Source organism: Amphiura filiformis, chromosome 7 (assembly GCF_039555335.1).
Source record: "Amphiura filiformis chromosome 7, Afil_fr2py, whole genome shotgun sequence".
In the NCBI taxonomy this organism is placed as follows: domain Eukaryota; kingdom Metazoa; phylum Echinodermata; class Ophiuroidea; order Amphilepidida; family Amphiuridae; genus Amphiura; species Amphiura filiformis.
The window spans coordinates 12,389,926-12,409,592 of NC_092634.1; the positions used below are offsets into that span (position 1 = coordinate 12,389,926).

Sequence of the window (19,667 nt, forward strand, 5' to 3'; positions counted from 1 at the left end):
TTACTATACTATATCTTCAGAGAATAGCAGCTAACACATTGCTATATCTTCGGTATAACATGATGCTATCTTCAGTAGATAGCATGTTGTAATATTCTCAGTACACAACATGTTGCTATGTCTTCAACAGATAGCAGACTGCTTTCTGAAATAGCTAACATGTTGCTATATCTTCAGTAGATAGCATGTTGCTATGTCTTCAACAGATAGCAGACTGCTTTCTAAAATAGCTAACAATACATGTTGCTATATCTTCAGTAGATAGCATGTTGCTATCTTCAGTAGATAGCATGTTGCTATATCAACAGTAGATAGCATGTTGCTATATTTTCAGTCGATAACATGTTGCTATGTCTTCAACAGATAGCACACTGCTTTCTGAAATAGCTAACAATACATGTTGCTATATCTTCAGTAGATAGCATGTTGCTATCTTCAGTAGATAGCATGTTGTTATCTTCAGTAAATGTTGCTATCTTCAGTAGATAGCATGTTGTTATCTTCAGTAAATGTTGCTATCTTCAGTAGATAGCATGTTGCTACCTTCAGTAGATAGCATGTTGCTATATTTTCAGTCAATAACATGTTGCTATCTTCAGTAGATAGCATGTTGCTATATTTTCAGTCGATAACATGTTGCTATCTTCAGCAGACAGCATGATAATGTAAAATAGTTTCCTAAGTAACTTGGGAGGGTTTTTGTGTATGTGGGCTACATTACATATAATACAGCATATATAGCAACATAAACACATGAATTATACATTTCTGCACAAAATCACCATATAAAATATACAATAATTATCGTCCTTGCTACTCTCTAAATGTAAAAGAGTGAAATTTCCACTCTCTGATTAGAGTGAACTGACTTTCACTCCTAATTGAGTACTTTTCACTCCTATTTGAGTGATAATGTAACCATTTCTTTTTCGGATTGGTTCACTCCTTCATCGAGTGATCCGATTTTACCACTCAATGTCATATTCCCGAGTGAATTTCGACCACTCGTCTACCGAGTGATAAAAATTATCGGCACTGAAAGCGAGGCGGAAGCGAGGCAACCAATCACGATCGTCAAGCGAACGATGAAACTTTCAGTCTTTCTCTGCCACAATGGCGACCAACGATGTCGAAACATTTCTGCGTGAGCGAGGATTTTCAGATAAAATCATGGAGATTTTCGCAGGTAATACATTTATTTGTAGAATTAGTTGTTCAAAAATAAGTCGGGAGAAGGAAGAACATGAAATTTATTTTCTTTCCGGGCTAGTTATTGTATAAATTGCCAATGAAGTGACGGTCTGGTTGTACAGAAATGAACGCATACATTCTATTGCATTTATCGCTGGATGCTGCGCTGTGCGTGTACTGTATAGCACTGCATGGCTAGTAGTAGTACTAGTATCACTATCAGTGCATGCTTTATCATTTAATATGGTACGTATTTTGCGTGAGATCGCAACGTGAATAAATTTTGAGTAATTTATGGTCTTAAATAAATTCTAGAATGATGTGATGATCATGATCATGATGGTGGTATGAGAATATGTAAACTTGGACTCGCACTTGGCATGCTCGGTAATGGTACATGCATGACAACATGAATGATCAACTTTACTGTCATGACTGTTACATGAGTCATGATGGTATGAACTTTGCTGCAGAACTTCATGCTGATGCTGCTGGATATTTTTTCATGTGATTAAGCTTTAACTGTTGTCTGATATATAGGTTAGTAAGGTTACTTTTAAAAAAAAAAAAAAAAGGTCACAGCGATAGTCTGATTTACTAATTCGTGAACATTTCCTCGCCATGAGCTAGAGTCTGCTTGTGAAAATGCCCGTTGATCAAGACGGCTTCGTAATTTTGCAGAGACCTGTCTTTTGAACGGGCAGTTTCAAAACTGGTCGGGTGGAAAATTACGCAGCCGTCTTTGTCAATGGGCATTTTCACAAGCAAGTAAAAAAAAAAAAATAAACAAATAAAAAGTCCCGTTCGTTTGACTTCGTCTTCAGCTTTTACGACTCAAAATACGGCAAACATCTATCCACATTTATAAAAGTTGTTTAAAGTTTAATAAAAATATTTATATTGTGTCCAAAATGTGTGTAGCCTAATCTTGGAATTTTCGCTGTAGTTTAACGTATTATCGCACGAGTGCAGGCGCAACCATTGAGCATTGTTACTTTAGTATGATTGTAATTATATCCCGTTTTTTTGTGGAGAACCACGATCTCTTCCGGGTTGATAGCGCCCCCACACAGTGAAATTTGCGATACTGATTTGCTGATTTCCCGATGCAGAATGGGTTGGACGCGATCAACGGGTGGTTTTGGACGGGTAGTTTTGAAATTCTGACCCTGCTCACGCACAATGCTATACTGCGTCGTGACCTATTTTCTATTTATTAGGGCCTACTTAATCTCGTTGACATGGTGATCTCTGCGAGGTACGCGATGTGAGTGTTTTTAGATGTTCACGAATTAGTAAATCAAACTATAGTTAAACTAAGTCGTGCAGGGTTTCTCGAATTTTTTTTTTCAAACAACGCAACCTTACTCCTACACGGACATGCGATTCGCCAAAACTTTGTGTACATGTTCAGGTGTTCCACCATCTATACAGTGTCACTGTCTGGTCACTCGCAAATACGTATCAAAATTCACAGCGAGTTGTGCAGGGTTTCTCGAAAATTATGTTTGTCGAAATTTATTTTTCACTGGTTTTTTTTTCACTTTTTCCACTTTCCTTTTGGATTAAATATATTAATAAAAGATTGCGTTCTTACAAAATTATTTTTTAATTTTTTGTTTGGCCATATTAATAAAAATGCTTTTAATGCTATGTTTGTCAAAATTTATTTTTCAATTCATTTTGAATTTTTATTGAAATTTATCATTTTATTTTGTTTTTCCATAAAATACATTAAAATTGTTCATCGAAATCTATTTTAATTTTAAGGTTGAAGCTAGTCCAACAAATGGACCTGATTTTTTCAAAAATCTGAAATTGTTAGTTTCAGATTGACCATGTATTATTGAAATCATTAAATCTCGGACAAAAACATGAGCATTTGAACGCTGTGAGTCGTACCATAGCGCACCACACAAGCACTTGGCCACGCAGTGAATGCATGACCGACCTTCCAATACGACCAATCACATCGTTGTGCATCGATCGCTCTGACAAGTAACTGCCAATCAACAGACGCGTTGACCCTTCCGCATTACGCAACACTGTTGTTCTTACGCACGCTGCCAAAAATATGACTAGAATCTTTAAATTTGGTACATATAAAACAAATATTGACTACTTTTAATTCGAGTCATGGTTAAATTATAGGCCCAAGGTGATCTCAAAACCATACTGTGCCCTCAGTCAATATTTGTATACCATACATTATGCATCCATCATTGTCAGGGTTGTGACTATAGGGCTAGGCTAACTTTAAAGCCAGTTAATTTGGAGGTGAGCATAGTGAGTAAGGTAAATCCCCAACCCTTTGTATTTACTTATTTTTAATTACAGGGTTTTCAAGTTGCTGAGATTATGACGGGGGACCCAAAAGGTAAAGATATAATTCAGCAACTGGAAGGGAGGAACGTGTCTGGACAGGAACTGGTTTCCTTGAGAAAGCTTGTGGTAAAAATCCTTACAAAGCACTTGACAGAGAAAGCTGGAGATCTGTAAGTATCCATAATACTTATCAAGTTGATAGTCAATTTACTCATGATTTGCTTTCCACTTACATCCTACCATGATGGGGCACACAGATTGTAACATTTATATTAGCCAATTGAAACAATTAATTAGCATTAAGACTTTAATGAAAAAAAAGGTTATATTCAGGGCATAATTATGCTGGTATCGCATAGCAGTTCGCAAACTGTTGAAGCTGCTATGTAGTAAAAATTGTGCATAGCACTTTTGCTAAGCAAAATGCGCGCACTAAATTATGCCCTGCTACAGAATTTGATAGGCAAAATCTGCTCACTAAATTATGTAGCAATCACATCCCAAAATGCTACACACATTGACAATTTGCTAAACACAATTTCACACGCTTATGGGAATGTGATGCATGTAAACAAATGATAATATCATGAATTTGTCAGAAAGTGCAACAACTTGAAGTAAATCAGATGGGTGTTAAGTGTACACATTAAATGCTATGCTCTGATGAATCAAAATTGGTAGCTTTTCCTCAATTTTGGGATGTGTAATAATTTTTATGACCAAATTATAAACTGCGACCATTGGGAAAAAATAAAATTCAGGAACGTTAAAGTTCTGTTCATACTATGCCGCATTTTGTTGCGGTGCGTTGTATTAGTGCCGATATATTGATTACTTTTTGCTGAGTTAAAATGAATTTAACTTTATTGCGACAACGCACTGAAGTGTTTTGCAGTGGAGGTGCAATTACGGTGTAGTATGAACGGACCTTTACCTAAGTAATAAGTAAAAGTGAATTAGGCTGTGCTACATTTTCCTTATTGATGGATAATAGTGAATATATGTGATTTTTCCCAGAGATCGGGACAAAATGTTGTGCATTTACCAAAGTCTAGACAGTTTTTGTGGCATCAAAATTTTGCTAATGCAAGTAACAGCCCAAATGGCAAAACATCAGCAAAACCCTATAAAAATTTCTGTGCATGAAAATTTTGTAATTCAACACCATGAAATTGGCTAACTATTTATGCACGCGAACAGTTTAGTAATGGAGGGAGGACTGGGATGTATGAAATATGGAGGCTTTGTGATTGAAACTTGAACCACAGAATGGCTTAGTACTAATTAACTTGTATATTTCTTTAGGTACCCCAGAACTCAAGAAAAGGAGGCAATGGCAAAGGCGTTGGTGACAGAATTTCCATGTTTCAAAGATCGTACACCTGGATGTAAAGGCTATGTGAGTACCGGTATTAACCAAATGCAAACATACATTCTTAGTACTATAGACCATTTGACCCATGGTGTTTATAAACAAAGGCAGGAACTTGAACTTCACAATCTTGTATTGTCATCATGGCAGGCTGGGAAATAAGAAGCGCCGGACCAGGGGCTACTTTGTAAAAAAATAGCCCCTGGTTCACGGGGTTTTACAGGGAACCAGGGGCTATTTTCAATGAACCAGGGGCTAGTCAATGGATGGAAAAAATTGTTGTGTACTGTTTGATACCTCACTCAATCAGGCTTGGAAATAAGAAGCGCCGGACCAGGGGCTACTTGGTAAAAAATAGCCCCTGGTTCACAGGGTTTTACAGGGAACCAGGGGCTATTTTTAATGAACCAGGGCTAAACGGCCCCTGGCCCCACTTATTTCCCAGCCTGCATCATGGATGGCGCTAGTTTCAATAGTACGGCCCTTACAATGCACAGCCATATTGCAGGGCAAGACAGGGAAAATGCTGGGCATTAACATCACAGGTCATCAATTGGTCTATAGCCTATAATTTTACCCTGATAAAGATTCAAAATTCGTGTAGTTTCCCTGTTATAACAAAGCTGGTAATACCATATTAGGTCATATTGATTGGTTGTGGGAGATTTAAACATTTAAATCAAATTGATGTTCATACTCATAAACTTCGCCATATCAACCATTATGCGTACATGTAGCAACAAGCTACTTCAACTATCATGAAATAGGAGCATTGTATAGGCTGGTTAACAAGTTAATCCAAATATTTGAAAGTTGACAGTGACCTGGTGTGTATGCGCATGCGTTATGGTATTTTGCAATGCTCATCCGTTCAGAGTCGGTGCCTTTTAGTCCATCTTTTCTGTGGTCTTTCTCTGGGACTGTTGCTGTGTATTAAGTGAAGGCCACATTTGGTAAATATGTGTGAGAGTTCCTCTTTTAACTTGTTCAATGGTGATTAAAGATTTCCCTTCAGTTTTAGGTTCAGTTTTCCTCTTCTATATACGGTTTTGTTAATATTAATCGCACCAGGCGTGATTTTTTATTTTTTTCGATTGGAGGGTGTTTATTACAATTTTGGTAGCAAAAGTTGTTTTGTGGGTGCCAATAAAGGATATGAGTGCTTTGTAGAATTGGGGGTGGGGCGCTTATTAGGGTTTTGGTAGCCAAATTTAGAGGGGGTGTTTTTTAGGGGAGAGGGATTTAAAAGAGGAAATATGATATGCTCCGTACTATAACAAGTATTATTTTACAGGTGAGGTGACTAACTTTGGAATTAAAAGTGCTCAAACCCATTACAGGTGAGCGTGAAACAAATTCAAAGTATAGACCTCTGGAAAAGGCAACCGTTACTACTAGTTTCACGACATACCCTCACTTACAATCATTGGGTATACCGATCATCATATATGCTCCGTACTATATCTGTAAGATACCTCATACTACATGTGAGAGAATTCATATTTTCCCAATATCTTGTTCAGAGGTTTCCATTTTCTTCTGTGCTCACCCACACCCCTGAATAAAGGAAATTCTGTAATTTTCAATTCTATGATTGGCACTTCAGTAAAACCTGTCACAGAACTTACCAAGAGAAATAAAAATCTTACAAATTTGCAACTTCTCATATTTTCTTATCTTTGAAGGAGCTGTTCTTTAGCGAGGCGAAGGATTTATTGAATGGAGATTAAAAACAATGCGCCAGAGTGCGAAAAGAGCAGGAGGTCCTAGCAAAAGTCAACTCAAGAAAAAAAAAAAAAATGACACAGATGACAATGAAACAGAACAGTGCTCAGCAGAGGTACTGGAGCAGGTGGGTGCTATACAGTTTTGTGACAATTTTAGCTCTTCAAAAGATTTAGTGCACCTCTTGTAAATGTAACATAGCATACGTTAATAATTAAAAAGGGGTTGAATTATTCAGCTTCAACATAGTCAATATCATACTTTTGATCACAAACTTGGCTCTTGTGTTGTGATATCTTTTGAAGAAAAACTTCATTTCTTTCATTATTTTCCAGCATATCCAAGTCAGTTTTATAATTATAAACATCAAAAATTTATCATTTAGAGGGACACATTCTTTGATGACATAAGAAGCAAAGCACCAGGTACTAATTTAGATATCAATGTATAGAGGTGACCACAGCTACCCATAGATAAGATAGCAGTCATGAGCTTAGTGCTTTGTGTAATTATAACAGATGTAAGGGCGTGGCATCACCCACTGTAATGCCCATCCACCTTGGACATCCAGATAAAATACACAGGTGGATAAAAATAAAGTTGTGTGCATTTCTCATGTTGTAAGTTAGGTAATCTTATGTGTGTTTTTTTTTCTTCCACAAGATGGAGTGGCTGAAATACCACCCTCCAACGAGGGAGAATTTGTCCCAAATTAAAGCGAACTTGAAAGCCACGTTCTTCTACCGCAGATCAAAACTAGTAAAGGAGGCACCTTCTATCACAAACCAACTTGCAGAAATGCCAAGATTCAGAGACAGTCCTGACCTGGTTAGTATTTAAATGGAGATCACGATCTGTCTCATGAATACAAACAAACAGTATCAACATGTGTGTAGGATTTTTTTTAAAGCTTTTTCCTGCAGGGTTAGAATTCAACTTTATGAATTCAAAATACTGTTTACCTGTTCATAGTCCATCAAGATAGACTCGCGAAATCCATTGACTTTCACCAAACCTTGCCTTGAAAAATCAAGGCAAGTGTAATGTGAAACCAGGCCCAAACTGGGCATCTGAAAAATCCCAGATGTTAGACTGGGCATGGATTAGGTTTGGAAATTCACCAGTCAGGACCGGCGGGTTTGCAGTAAAATCAGACCATCTAGATGGACTACATGTTCATGATTCTAAACCTAAACATGTTATGACCGTCATCTGAAGGAGTGCAAACATAAGTTCCCCCCTTCCAAAAAAAAATTTTCCTATGTGACATATACATAGCATGGCTTGATACATTCCATAGGTTCTTAAGGTATTATGGTTTAAATTATTGATAAAGAGGTACCAGTTTTCAGGGTACTTCCTGATTTTCAGAGATTTTGCTTTGTTTATTCTTGCCCAAAGTAATTTATCAGCGGACAATATAAGCATGATGTATTTTAAATTAATTCACTTTTCAATTTTCATGTTTCAGATTAACTTTGAGTTTGACATGTTGAACCCCGGTTGTGGTTCAAAAATGTTGGTGAAGTGGAACCCTTACTTTAGACCCAAGCTAACACAGTTATCAGAGGAAGCTGCGAGGTTCAGTAAGTAAACATGAAATTTGAACATGTTCATATGTATATGCATTTTAACAGCAAACGCGTGTAGAGTTAATAAACTTGCTTAAATATAGATATTTTATAGAGCTTGTTGAGCTCCACAATAATCAGAAATCTGAGCTTGATCAGAGTAGCGGCTCAAAAGTTATGGCAATTTGAGTGTCAAAAATATGACAAAATTGAAGCCTACTCTTCTTATGTATTGTATTGTTGTTGTTGTTTTTTTGACCCCCTAGCAAACTTGACAATGTATGCAAAAAATGTAATTAATTTTCACACAATTTGTTTTTTTAAAGTTCATGCAAAAGTACTGTTACATTGGGAATAGTGTTAGGGTGAAAGATAGGTGTGCAGGTATAAGAGCATCATTCCTTATTATTATTATTAATTTATTTCATATTTCGATCTTTAAAGAAAAAAAAAAAAAAATGACTTGAATATTGGTCTAAATCTTGCTGTTACAGATGATCTGGATGTGTTTAAATTTCTCCTGAAGAAACTTCCAACAGTGACCGCCAAAGGGTTTAAGAGCAAAGGATATGATGTGTTTTCATTCATAATGCAACGTAGACAAGTAAGTTACTCTTGAATCTAGATATATGTTCAGACTTATTTCCAATGGGGTCCATTTTGACAAAAGGTTGCAGAGCATGGCGCAGCAAAGAAAAACAATGGAAATAAGTCTTCACATGTTCAAATTTGTGCGGCAGTTTCTCTCTCATGGCAAAATTCTTAACAGCTCTCTTGAAAACCTCTCTCTTTACTTTGAATGCAATTAATTGATTGATATATGTTCCAGTCACAGATGGCATTGTAAAAGGTGTTAGAAGCAATGCCTTTGACACAAGGAACAATAAAGTCGTGAGCATTAGACTGAGTGCAATGAGAGTGAATCTGGGCAAAACTGGTAAATTGATGTCTCAAATGTAGCACGGTACTGGCATTGTGGAAATGAAATGGACATTATTGAGTCTGAGTTGACAAGCATCACATTGCTGGCAGGTAGTAGTAAGTAATCTTGAGATTCAGGGTTCTAGCCACTCAGGAAATCAAAATCCTGAAAAGAAAATGTCGTTTTTGAGAAAGTAAGTTTGTGTAACTGATTTGAGTTTGATTTTTGCCATTTAAGGTGGTACGACACCCCTGGGCCTTATTTTTAAAGACTTTGCATTTTCTCAAAAGCCAAAGCAACTTTGGACAAAATGTCATATGGATTTGATTAGAAATGTTCCAAGGTTCTCTAAAATTGCAATTAAATTTCAGTACAGACAACTGTTGTGGAGTTGCAGTCAAAATGCGAGAAAATCAATATTTGATCCATAAATCAATAACTACTTGTCTTGAGTTACTAATTTTCCAGTGCAGAGATCGGATTCCTTGCCGTTGCCCCTATAATATACATATCTTACTTGTCATCAAGGTGCTATAAATTTTGAGAAAAATGCATAAATAGTCACAAAATTGGTCAGGGGTGTTGTACCCCCTTAACAAAGTACTCCTTTGCTTGTAAGTTTTGATTGCAGTAACTGAATGTTACCAAATAAGGAGCTGCTGACTCGGACTCATTATTGTAGAATTAGGCCTCTTTTTATTCTGGCTGCTCGCAGCCAACTTTCACAATATTTTTTCTTAATGATTTTAAAAACTCAAAAACCTAAAAAAGAAATGCTGAATTTTTTAATTCGGCAGGAGGCTGAGACATTTAATTTTTGGCCTAAGCCACAAAAGTATGTTAAGTTTAATGGGACAATGTCACAGAAAATTGGGGGAACTTGTCTCTTTAAGGGATCTAGAATGAGCGTTTATTGCGTTTCGACAGTATTTTTTGTGGGACATGAGAGCACCTCAGACCTACCGAATTGCATCCTGAATATGAAGCATGTCTTTCTGATATCAAATAATTTTCATTTTTGAAAATCACAATATAATACAAATTTTATGACAAATTATAAAAATTTGATATTTGTCAAATTTTTGATATATAAAAGTCCTCGGAGTAAATTATATAAATCTAATGATGTATTCTTAAAGTGTATGTAGCTGGGAGGAAAAGCCGACGGTCAATTGAAAATTTTGACATTTCATATTGAAGATATGGATTTTTTTCCCAAAAAGACCTAATTTTTTTTTGTGTTTTGGAAAAAAAATCCATATCTTCAATACGAAAGGTCAAAATTTTCAATTGATCGTCGGCTTTTCATCCCACCTACATACTCATTAAGTATAAATCATCAGATTTATAAAGTTTACTTCGAGTACTGTTAAATATCAAAAATATCAATTTTTAATGATTTGCCATAAAATGTGTATTAAATTGCGAATTTCAAAAATCAAAATTATTTGATATCAGAAAGACATTCTCCGTATTCAGAATGCAATTCGATATGTCTGATGTGCTCTAATGTCCCAAAATAAATACTGTCCAAACGTTCATACCCCAGCCCTTAAGTGAAATAAAGAGAACCTTGATAACATGATGATATCAAACCGACCATGGCGGTCAGATTGTTACTTGTTTTCAAGCCCTAATGTAAGTATTTATCTTATCTTTTCAGACTGGGACAGATGTTGAAGCCTTTGCAAAAACCAAAGATGTGATCTATGCACAGCCCTTCATTCTCGCACTGGGTGATGAAAACGGCAACCCAACTGAATATTTCATTATTGTAGACAACACATCAATTCCAGGAGGGACAAATGCTGTAGAGGCATTTGATCGCCTGTACAAAGTACATTACGTGTTCAACGTGCACTTTGCAAAACCAGTTCTCACATTCTTCAATTTTTTTGACGGGCTGGTTTACGGAGTAAGCAAGAACATTAGGCCTCTGGTAAGGAGCTCTACTCCCAGATGATGCAAGAGCCTCAACAAAAAAGAAGCTTAGATCTGGTTTTGTGGTTGTTTGACATGGGATGATGTACTTGTTATGATTCTACGAGGTATCTTGATTGTGGCTTCTTCTGTATCAAATCAACCGATGGTTTACGGGTCACTTCTCAGATTTGGCTGAAATTCATTTCTATAAAATTCATACATGAGTATTTGGCTAAACCTCACCCTGGGAACCAATTTACAGCTTTGTATAGGTTGTTCATAAGATACTGTTCAGATCATTTGATAAATTATGCAATGACACAAATCGTGCATGCTGAAAGTTGGAGAGTACCCAAAATTTGAGGAACCGACCTAAGATTTGGAATGTTATACTTTGCATGTGTGCATTACATCCATAAACAAATGTATGAATCAATTGCAGCCAAATCTGAGAGGTAACCTGTTTTGGTCGATTTGACACAGAATTCAATAGATAGATAGATAGAATTGATAGAAAATGACATCTCTACAGAGTTCTTCATTGTGGATAGCACATGATGTACATCTATCCCCGGTTGAAAGACTGCCGAGGCATTTTGATTACCTGTGCAAAGTTTACTATGTGTTTTGTATTGTACTGCCTTCCCATGAAAGGGAAGTATGGGACAATTTTCCCATTTTTTGAGTGAGGTCAAAATTACATGAGAATTCTCCATATTATTGAAAATTTCTTATTGAAAATAATGTTAAGTATTTGCCAAAATTGTTTAGAGGTCAGCCACGCAGTGTGGCGACCGAGAGCGTACATTACGCAACGCTGGCTCACACACGGTTTCTTTTATCATGGACGCCACAACCAATCAGCTCGAATGTTTTTCACTTCCTGGTTTACAGACTTAACGCGAGATACGCGCTCAAATCTCTGAACAACTTGGCAAATACTGTAGATTTTGAAATGCATGTACCACAATTTAGTACCTTGCAAGGAAAAAATGTGATCAATGTTTGGAATTTTAAGCCTGAAAATGTTTTCAAGCAAGTAGCATGGTTTTTGGAATATTTGTTAGTTATTTGAAGATCTTTCATGAGTCTTGTAATGCCTTGGCTCTCAAATGGTGGTTTTAGGTTCATTGCAGCTGCAAATACACATTAGCTACTACCGTTGCAGAGGCACCCAACACACTAGATTAAAAAAATAAGTACTCTGTAGTTTTTCTGAAAGTGGTAGATTGCAAACAGTTACAAGTTCAATTCACTTTGCGAGCAATGCCACTTGGGGATGAACCCAAAGCAGTGTTGCAGTGATGAGGGCAGAAGCTACAGACAACCTGAAAATCATATGACTAGATTGAATTTTTTGAGAGGTAGGTGCAATTTGAGGGTCCTCAATTCAACTTCTAAATAATACACTGGTGTTTTTCTATTCTTATAATTAATTTTTAATTGTTCCGTGGTCGGAGCTGTGCGTGTCGCTGCATACGCAGTGTAAACACACAGGTGATAAACAATCACGCTGATTGGCTGATCAACGGTCTTGACAACAAGACGGTTTACCCATTGGTCATCAGCGTGTAAAAGGAGGAGACCTCACCACTTTTACGCGATCGCCGATCACCAGCGCTGCACCTCGACCATGGAAGAATTAAAAATTAATTATAGAAGTTAAGCTGATGACTAATGAATCTCCACTTGTGTGAACTTTTTATGATTGTTGAATATATGGTTTTTATGTATAGTTAGTACATGTAAAACAGTGTTCGAATTAGAAAAAAAATGTTACATGCACATACTTTTGCACAAAGAAATTTACCATTTTTATGAGCCGTGATAGCTAGGCAAATAACCAAATATGTAGTAATGTTGGGGCGGGGAATGGGTCGAACTAACTGCCAATATTGTCCATGCCGTACACATGGTACAAGTTAACTTTTGTGTTACAGTATCAGGACTTCAGTAAGTAATTTTGTGAAATAAGCTTAAACATACCAGAAAATGTAGAAAGTTACATGCACAATCCAATATTTACATGCACACGTGTGCTAATTCGAACACTGAAGTAAAATGTAATTGAATTGTAATTGAGAATACACTGATTTACTTCAGAAGAACAATAACCCTAATAATATAAACTTAGATTCAGATGATGTCCAGGGTTTTGTCGAATTTTGATAGTGTCTCAAATCCATTTGAAGGATTTAAAACTATAGATCCGCAAAACAAATACTTTCGTAAGAACTGTAACTTCATTCCTCCTGAAACACTATCACTGCCAGATATGTGATAGATAAGGTATTGTCACACTGGGATAAGTGTGTGCGGACTGTTGATAGATGCAAGAATTATAGTGTATTATGGGGAAATGTAAGAAATTGTGAGCAGACAGAAATTGTGAGCAGACAATGTCCTGCAAGCTATTTCATTAAGGGGGAAGCTCCACCCCAAACCAAAATTTTGCGTGTTTTGTGCACTATTATAAAATTATCAACACTTTTTTGAAAAGTGATATATCCTGCAGAAGCAAATTGTCTGAGAAACTCAAAAATGGCATTTAAATTTCAGTAGACCACCCGGTTGTTGAGTTATCATCAATAAAGCAAGAAACCCTTGGCCTACTAAAATTTAAATGCCATTTTTTTAATATTCAGACAATTTGCTCCAGGATGCATTTGAAAATTTTGAGATAGGCACAAAACATGCTAAATTTTGTTTTTTTTGGGGGGGGGGGGCCTACCCCCTTAAAATATGTATTGGTGTTATACAATTCTGATGATGGTATACTATGGTTTGCTATGAATTTGTATATATTGATTGTGTATTGTATTGTTAACCAGTGCCATCAGCTCCGCTGTTTGCGTTTTTTTATACCATTTAATAAACAATAAGTAAATACATTGGATTTGGTAAAATAAAATTGCCTGCAATTTGAAATAATTGATTTGTTGGTGTCATTTTAATTGATTTGTTAGTGTCATTTTTAGTTTTGAGTAGTTTGCAAATAAAACCACTCTTTAGAAAGAGTGGATGATTCCACTCTTAAACGAGTGAATAAGTTCCACTCTTTCCAAGAGAGTGGTAACGTTATCACTCTTTGCAAAGAGTGGTGTTTCACTCTTTTTCGAGTGAATTGGAGACCACTCTTTTTTCACTCTAAAATGTGTTGTCCTCGTTTAACTCCTTGAAAGAGTGGAATTTCACTCCTTTTTGAGTGGGTTTTCACTCTTTTACATTTAGAGAGTATCAGCATGATGCAAAGGTCAATGACCAATGAATAATGCCCACAGGTTATTACATAAAACTCCGCCTGCCGATATATGACTATCACTATAATGATGTGCATAATTGGATAGAGACATGACCAAGCATCAAACATAACATTTATCACCTTTGCATACATGTATACATCAACGGTTGCCAAGCCTGCGCTTTGGTGCCCAATTGGGTGATTTTGTACTATTGTCCTGCTATTTGAGCAGTCAAGCTAGCTCAGTTGATAAGGCTTTTGACTATGGTGCAAGAGGTTGTGGGTTCCAACCCTGGTGGTGCTTTAGTACACTCTCGTGGAAAAATTTGAGTTAGCTTGAAATTTCCCTGGACAAGGAACTTCCTGCTAATTGTCTCGTTGTAACCTGTACGAAACTTGGGGAGCTGATCCTGGCTGCGAAGGTCAATTGTGGTATGTCTAGGGTGTGTGCTTCTAAGCAGCAAAGTCTCTGAGTTGTTGTTAAATGGTTTATGGAATAATGTGGGGTCATAGTGGACAACGACAACCTTGTAAAGTGTTTGTTCTTTATTTCTCGTCTTTTTTCATGCTTACTTCAAATTTGGCTATCAGTATGAAAACTTCTTATTTTAGAATATTTGAATAAATTTGTTTTTTACGAATCAAAAAACATTCATGTTGACACAGAGGCTGCTGAATGACAAGGCAATTTGATCATGGAAAACAAGTTGATATTGTAACCAGGAGGGGCTGGTGGGGTTGTAATCAATATGCAATGTGTAAATGTGACCTCTGAGCAGTGACAATTACGTTAAATTTCCATATTGATGCAAACTATTATTCTACATATGTGAGTAACCTTGTACGTGTGTATCTGCAACAATTCATATTTCCATAGTGTATTTTGTCATGTCATTTCCTTAATTTTAAAAACAAAAAACAAGATATACCAAACAACATGTTTGGAGTGCAATATAGTCTCTTAGCTGTGTAAATACTTCAAAACATTAAAATGTCAGATCTTTTCTTTGATTAGTTTCAACTTTGGCATTTCAATGTTTCATTATGAATTTTGATGATTGATCCTACATCTGATTATACTACACTTGAAACCAAATTCAATTACACTTAAGATGGATCATAAGACTATTGTGAATTGGGTACCAGGTTAGATTTCAATAACATCAAAGGCAAAATCATCTAAACTCTATATCCCATGGATGGGATATGATTGGTTTGGGCCTGGGGTTTGGCACTTGCTGTCATTAGCTTAAAGCCATGATTTGTCTGTGATACGGAAAAATGGAAAAATTCACAGAATTCGGGGTTTGCTCACAGAAATTTGAAAATGCCACAAAATAGTGAAAAACTGTGTAAAATGGCTAACTTTTGTTTTGATTAGCAAAATAAAACAAATAAAGTGATTATTTAGCAGAAATCCACGTGGCCACCATTAAACGATCCATTCTAGCATTAATTCTAGGCCTATGATGGCGATGTTGAGGGGATACTACAGTAAACGGTAACACAAAATATACTTTTAAAACATGCTTGTTTTCACTTTTCAGGAAAATGCAAAACGGAAAATCACAGAAATTGTCCAATTTGTAACATGGATTTTAAATTTTGTAACACAGAGAAATTGTGGCTTTACATTAGCTGTGTTCACATTGATGGACGTACGCCCGGCGGAACTTGGTCGGGCAAGTTGCTAGGAGTAGTAGCAGGAGTAGTAGCAGTGTGAACGATGGTCAGCATAAGTAAAGTTCCGCCAGGCATACGTATGACAATTTATTCATGACAAAAGTCAGGAGTAGCGAGCTAGGTGTAATCTCCGCTACGTGTATGTTGCAATGTAAGCTGCTACGCCTGGCACCCAGTGTATAAGTTTGACCTTTTTTTTTTGTCGTAACTAAGAAATTACATATAGCTTGGTTGAAAAAGGTCACAGAAAAACCAGGAATGGTAGCCGATGTTTACGCCAACCAAAAGTGAATGCTTGGTGGAGCTGGTCGGCATAGTGTTAGGAGTAGGCTAGGTGTAGACATGAGGTAGGAATAGCAAAAATATTTATGATGTAGCAAAAATATTTGTGGAATTTTTATGCCGGGTGTAACTCAAAATGTGAACACGACTAATGTATTGTAACTCTTAGTAGAACCCATGGGTCATGCAAATCATGAGCAATAATACATTAAATAAACCACAACTTAAAAATTCTTGGGTGATAAGTCTTTATTGTACATGTCATCAGCCTAATAGTCGGCTACATCACATTTTGTTAAGACCTGGCTTCCGTATTCATGCATACAACTTGAGTACTAAAGCGCAACATCATTATGCCCCTTGTGTATTTTATTATGTGCATGTGGAAGATAATTGAATAAGGCAACAAGTAGAACACTGTCAGCTTGGACTCTTAAGAATCTGGTGTTATTACAATGCATTGGGTTGTTCCATTTAAAATCCACACTACCCCTGTGGAAGATTTAGGAAATATCTGCCACAGGGGGAATATGAATTTCAAATGGAATGAACACATTAGCAGCTCTATTTGAAACTCACTCTCCCTCAGAGGAAGATTCAGGTTGAATCTTCTTCAGAGGGTGTATGAAATCCAAATGAAGCTGCCTAATGTGTTAATTCCATTTGAAATCCATACTCCCCCTGTGGAAGATATTTCCAAAATATTCCACAGGGGTAGTGTGGATTTTAAGTGGAATAGCCCATTACATGCATCTACTGGCAATAGCATTTTTACTGTCCATGGTGCCAAGGGATTGTTCCTTTGGTACAGAGAATTGCCACTGAGAATCCACAATTCTTCTACACTTTCTTTATTTTTCAATTTTCTCATTTTTTACTATCATTTTTTTTCTTCATTTTTTCATTTTTACCAAAATATTTTGTTCACTAGTGCAAAGCAGACGATGTGCACAATGAATATTGGTGAAGTTAATACTTTGGGATTTCCCATTGACAGACCATGTAAAATTTAGCAATTTTGTTTAAAACCCCAGAACATCACACCATTTTTAAAAGTACGTTACTAAGCATTAAGCAACCTAAAACCATAAGGGTTTGACAGCAAACCCCACTAACTTGCCTTAAAATGCATTAAATACAGTAATAACTTAATTATAACTAGCTGAGTGTTGTTGTAATGGTTGTAACTCAGATCCATGCAGCGAAGCAGGCATTTCAAATATTAAATGAATGTGGGGGTGTACAAAAATCAAGGGCAAATTCGGAATTACTTATTTAATTCTTTTCTAAAATTTACTTAAAATTTATGTTTCATCTGAAGAGCTCAGTATTTTTTTTGTATATTCTGCATTAAACTTTGTGAATTCTGAACTTCTGATCACAAAGATCAGAAGTTTGGCTCATGCATCAAATTCTATCCAGTAGTTGTAAACATGTTAATGAATCCAATTACACCATGTCATTTATGTCGCAGCAAAACCCTGGAACTTGACCTAGTGCCCTAAATCATTATCATACAAAATGAAGAATTAAGTTACATTATTGAATGCAAAAATTAGGGGACTAGTCCAGGACGGAGGGTACTGGCATGGCACACACCACCTGGTGCAAAGAATAAGCCAAGAATGATCAATCATACAACCTGTTAAATTGCTACAGGCAACAAAAGTTTGTCCAAAGTAAGGCCATTAAATTCAGAAACCATACTAAATTGAGCAGATGCAGGACTCTGCATGAGGCTATGCAAGTGACATTTAAACAAGTTATTCAGACCTTTTCATGAAAAAGCTTACTGCACTTTGGTTAATTTGAACTATTTATATGCTCATTTATCAATTCATAGAGCAGTTTGGATGCTGACACTAATATTTTATACTGCAAATCGGTGCATGTTTCTTTAAAGAAAATGAAATTAAGTAACATATAGGCAGGCAGGCAGGGATCTGATTGATGTGACAATGATGTCTACTGTAGATAGCATTAATGGGACTATCTTCAATGTAAAAAACAAGATGTCATCCCATCAACTGAATTTCCTCAACAGACAAGCAACTATATGAGAAAATGTACGACACATGCTTTCAAGTCTGATGGATTCAAGCAGTGGTTTCCCTCATCCAAGAGGATGCAATGAAAGTGTCTCAAGTCTGCTTAATAAGATGTGTAGTCATGAGAAGAATGGATTTGGAACCACATTGTCACATATTTTATTCAGTTTCTTGAAAGGTATTTATTTCCTCCTTTCCCACTCTTCTCTTTCTTCCACTTTTCTCTTTCTTCCTCCTACCTTTATCTTCTCTTTCTTTCTCTTTTCTTTGTTTCTCTCTCTTCCATCCCTATACACTCATTTTTTCTCTCTCTTATTTCCTCTACCTTTATACTTCACCGATTGCACGGTCATCTCAAAACGAAGTTCTACCCGCAAAGTGTGAGCTGTGTGTGCGCTTGCCTGTCAAACCGATGCTTTAATTACCGTGTACACATTGCAAAAGCCTTCTAGTGCGATGCTAGGAAAGCGAGGGAAACAAAAATGAATATTTTGTGCATGTGTTTGAAGGGAGAACCTCGTTTTGGTAGCAAGATGATGGATCCGTGCAAAGGGAGAATACTAAGTAAGATTGTTCGTTTTTAGCAAAACTACCAACTAGTTCTCCACTTGTTATTGTTAGCGTTTTTTACACTTAAAAGTGAAACTACATAATGACACCATCTCAGGTCATGGATGCTCAAGAAGGACCCAATTATAGGCAAAAATGATATAGTCAAGCTACAATAGAACTAACACATCACCGAGCTCATACACAGCCTAGTTTTCTTGTCAAATTAATCCTCTCTCTCCCATGCTTCCTTTGTCTTACCATCTTAATATACATGTACAATTCAATATTAACCTATCAACATATATAGTCAGACATTTTGATCTTCCATAACAGTTCCATCAATGCACCTACATTTTCACATTTTTCCCCATTTATTATTTACTCTTTCAAAAATTCTATGAGCATCAGGCTATCAATATTTCTATTACTCAAATATCACATCTCTTAGATATCAGCTCAGATTAATGCATCATTAAAATGGATAATCCATCTCAGTTAACTCACACTGTTCCCTCAGGGCCCTGCTGAACTCACTCCACGTGGGTGTCGACTGCAGACGACAAGTTTTTAAAAAAATCAAAAATTAAAAAATTTCAGAATTGTTCATTTTCATGACCATATTTGGAATCAGCATGAAAAATGCATTAAAATGAGTAAAAACAAGCCTACTATTGATTCAGTGGCTCTTGAGATATAAGCTCTTGAAATGTTGAGAAAATATCTCAAAACTTAGACTTTTATGTTGAAGCCTATCATGGCTAGCACGCAGAGCATTAAATTCAATGCATTATATTTGGCAAAATGATCGTGTATCTGAGATCATATATATATG

The 19,667-nt window shown here is 36.3% G+C and overlaps 2 protein-coding genes across 4 annotated transcripts in view; one reads left to right on the forward strand and one right to left on the reverse strand.

Annotated features, from left to right (window-relative positions):
- Positions 1–19,667, reverse strand: part of LOC140156269 (high affinity cGMP-specific 3',5'-cyclic phosphodiesterase 9A-like) — a 361,412-nt gene that overhangs the window by 150,368 nt on the left and 191,377 nt on the right. The gene's annotated exons all lie outside the window — the stretch shown is intronic.
- LOC140156473 (uncharacterized) lies at positions 1,104–11,069 on the forward strand. The gene is made up of 8 exons (XM_072179417.1): positions 1,104–1,186; positions 3,529–3,686; positions 4,822–4,915; positions 6,574–6,740; positions 7,277–7,441; positions 8,085–8,199; positions 8,679–8,788; positions 10,770–11,069. Exons 4-8 carry the CDS (start codon positions 6,624–6,626, stop codon positions 11,067–11,069), a joined length of 807 nt encoding a protein of 268 aa, XP_072035518.1. The 5' UTR covers positions 1,104–1,186; positions 3,529–3,686; positions 4,822–4,915; positions 6,574–6,623.

Excerpts from the sequence above, each read along its gene's own strand:
- LOC140156473 (XM_072179417.1), top strand. The coding sequence starts at position 6,624 with ATGCGCCAGAGTGCGAAAAGAGCAGGAGGTCCTAGCAAAAGTCAACTC. Across the intron at positions 6,741-7,276 it reads CAGCAGAGGTACTGGAGCAG|ATGGAGTGGCTGAAATACCA; the intron begins GTGGGTGCTATA and ends TTCTTCCACAAG. Across the intron at positions 8,200-8,678 it reads AGAGGAAGCTGCGAGGTTCA|ATGATCTGGATGTGTTTAAA; the intron begins GTAAGTAAACAT and ends TTGCTGTTACAG.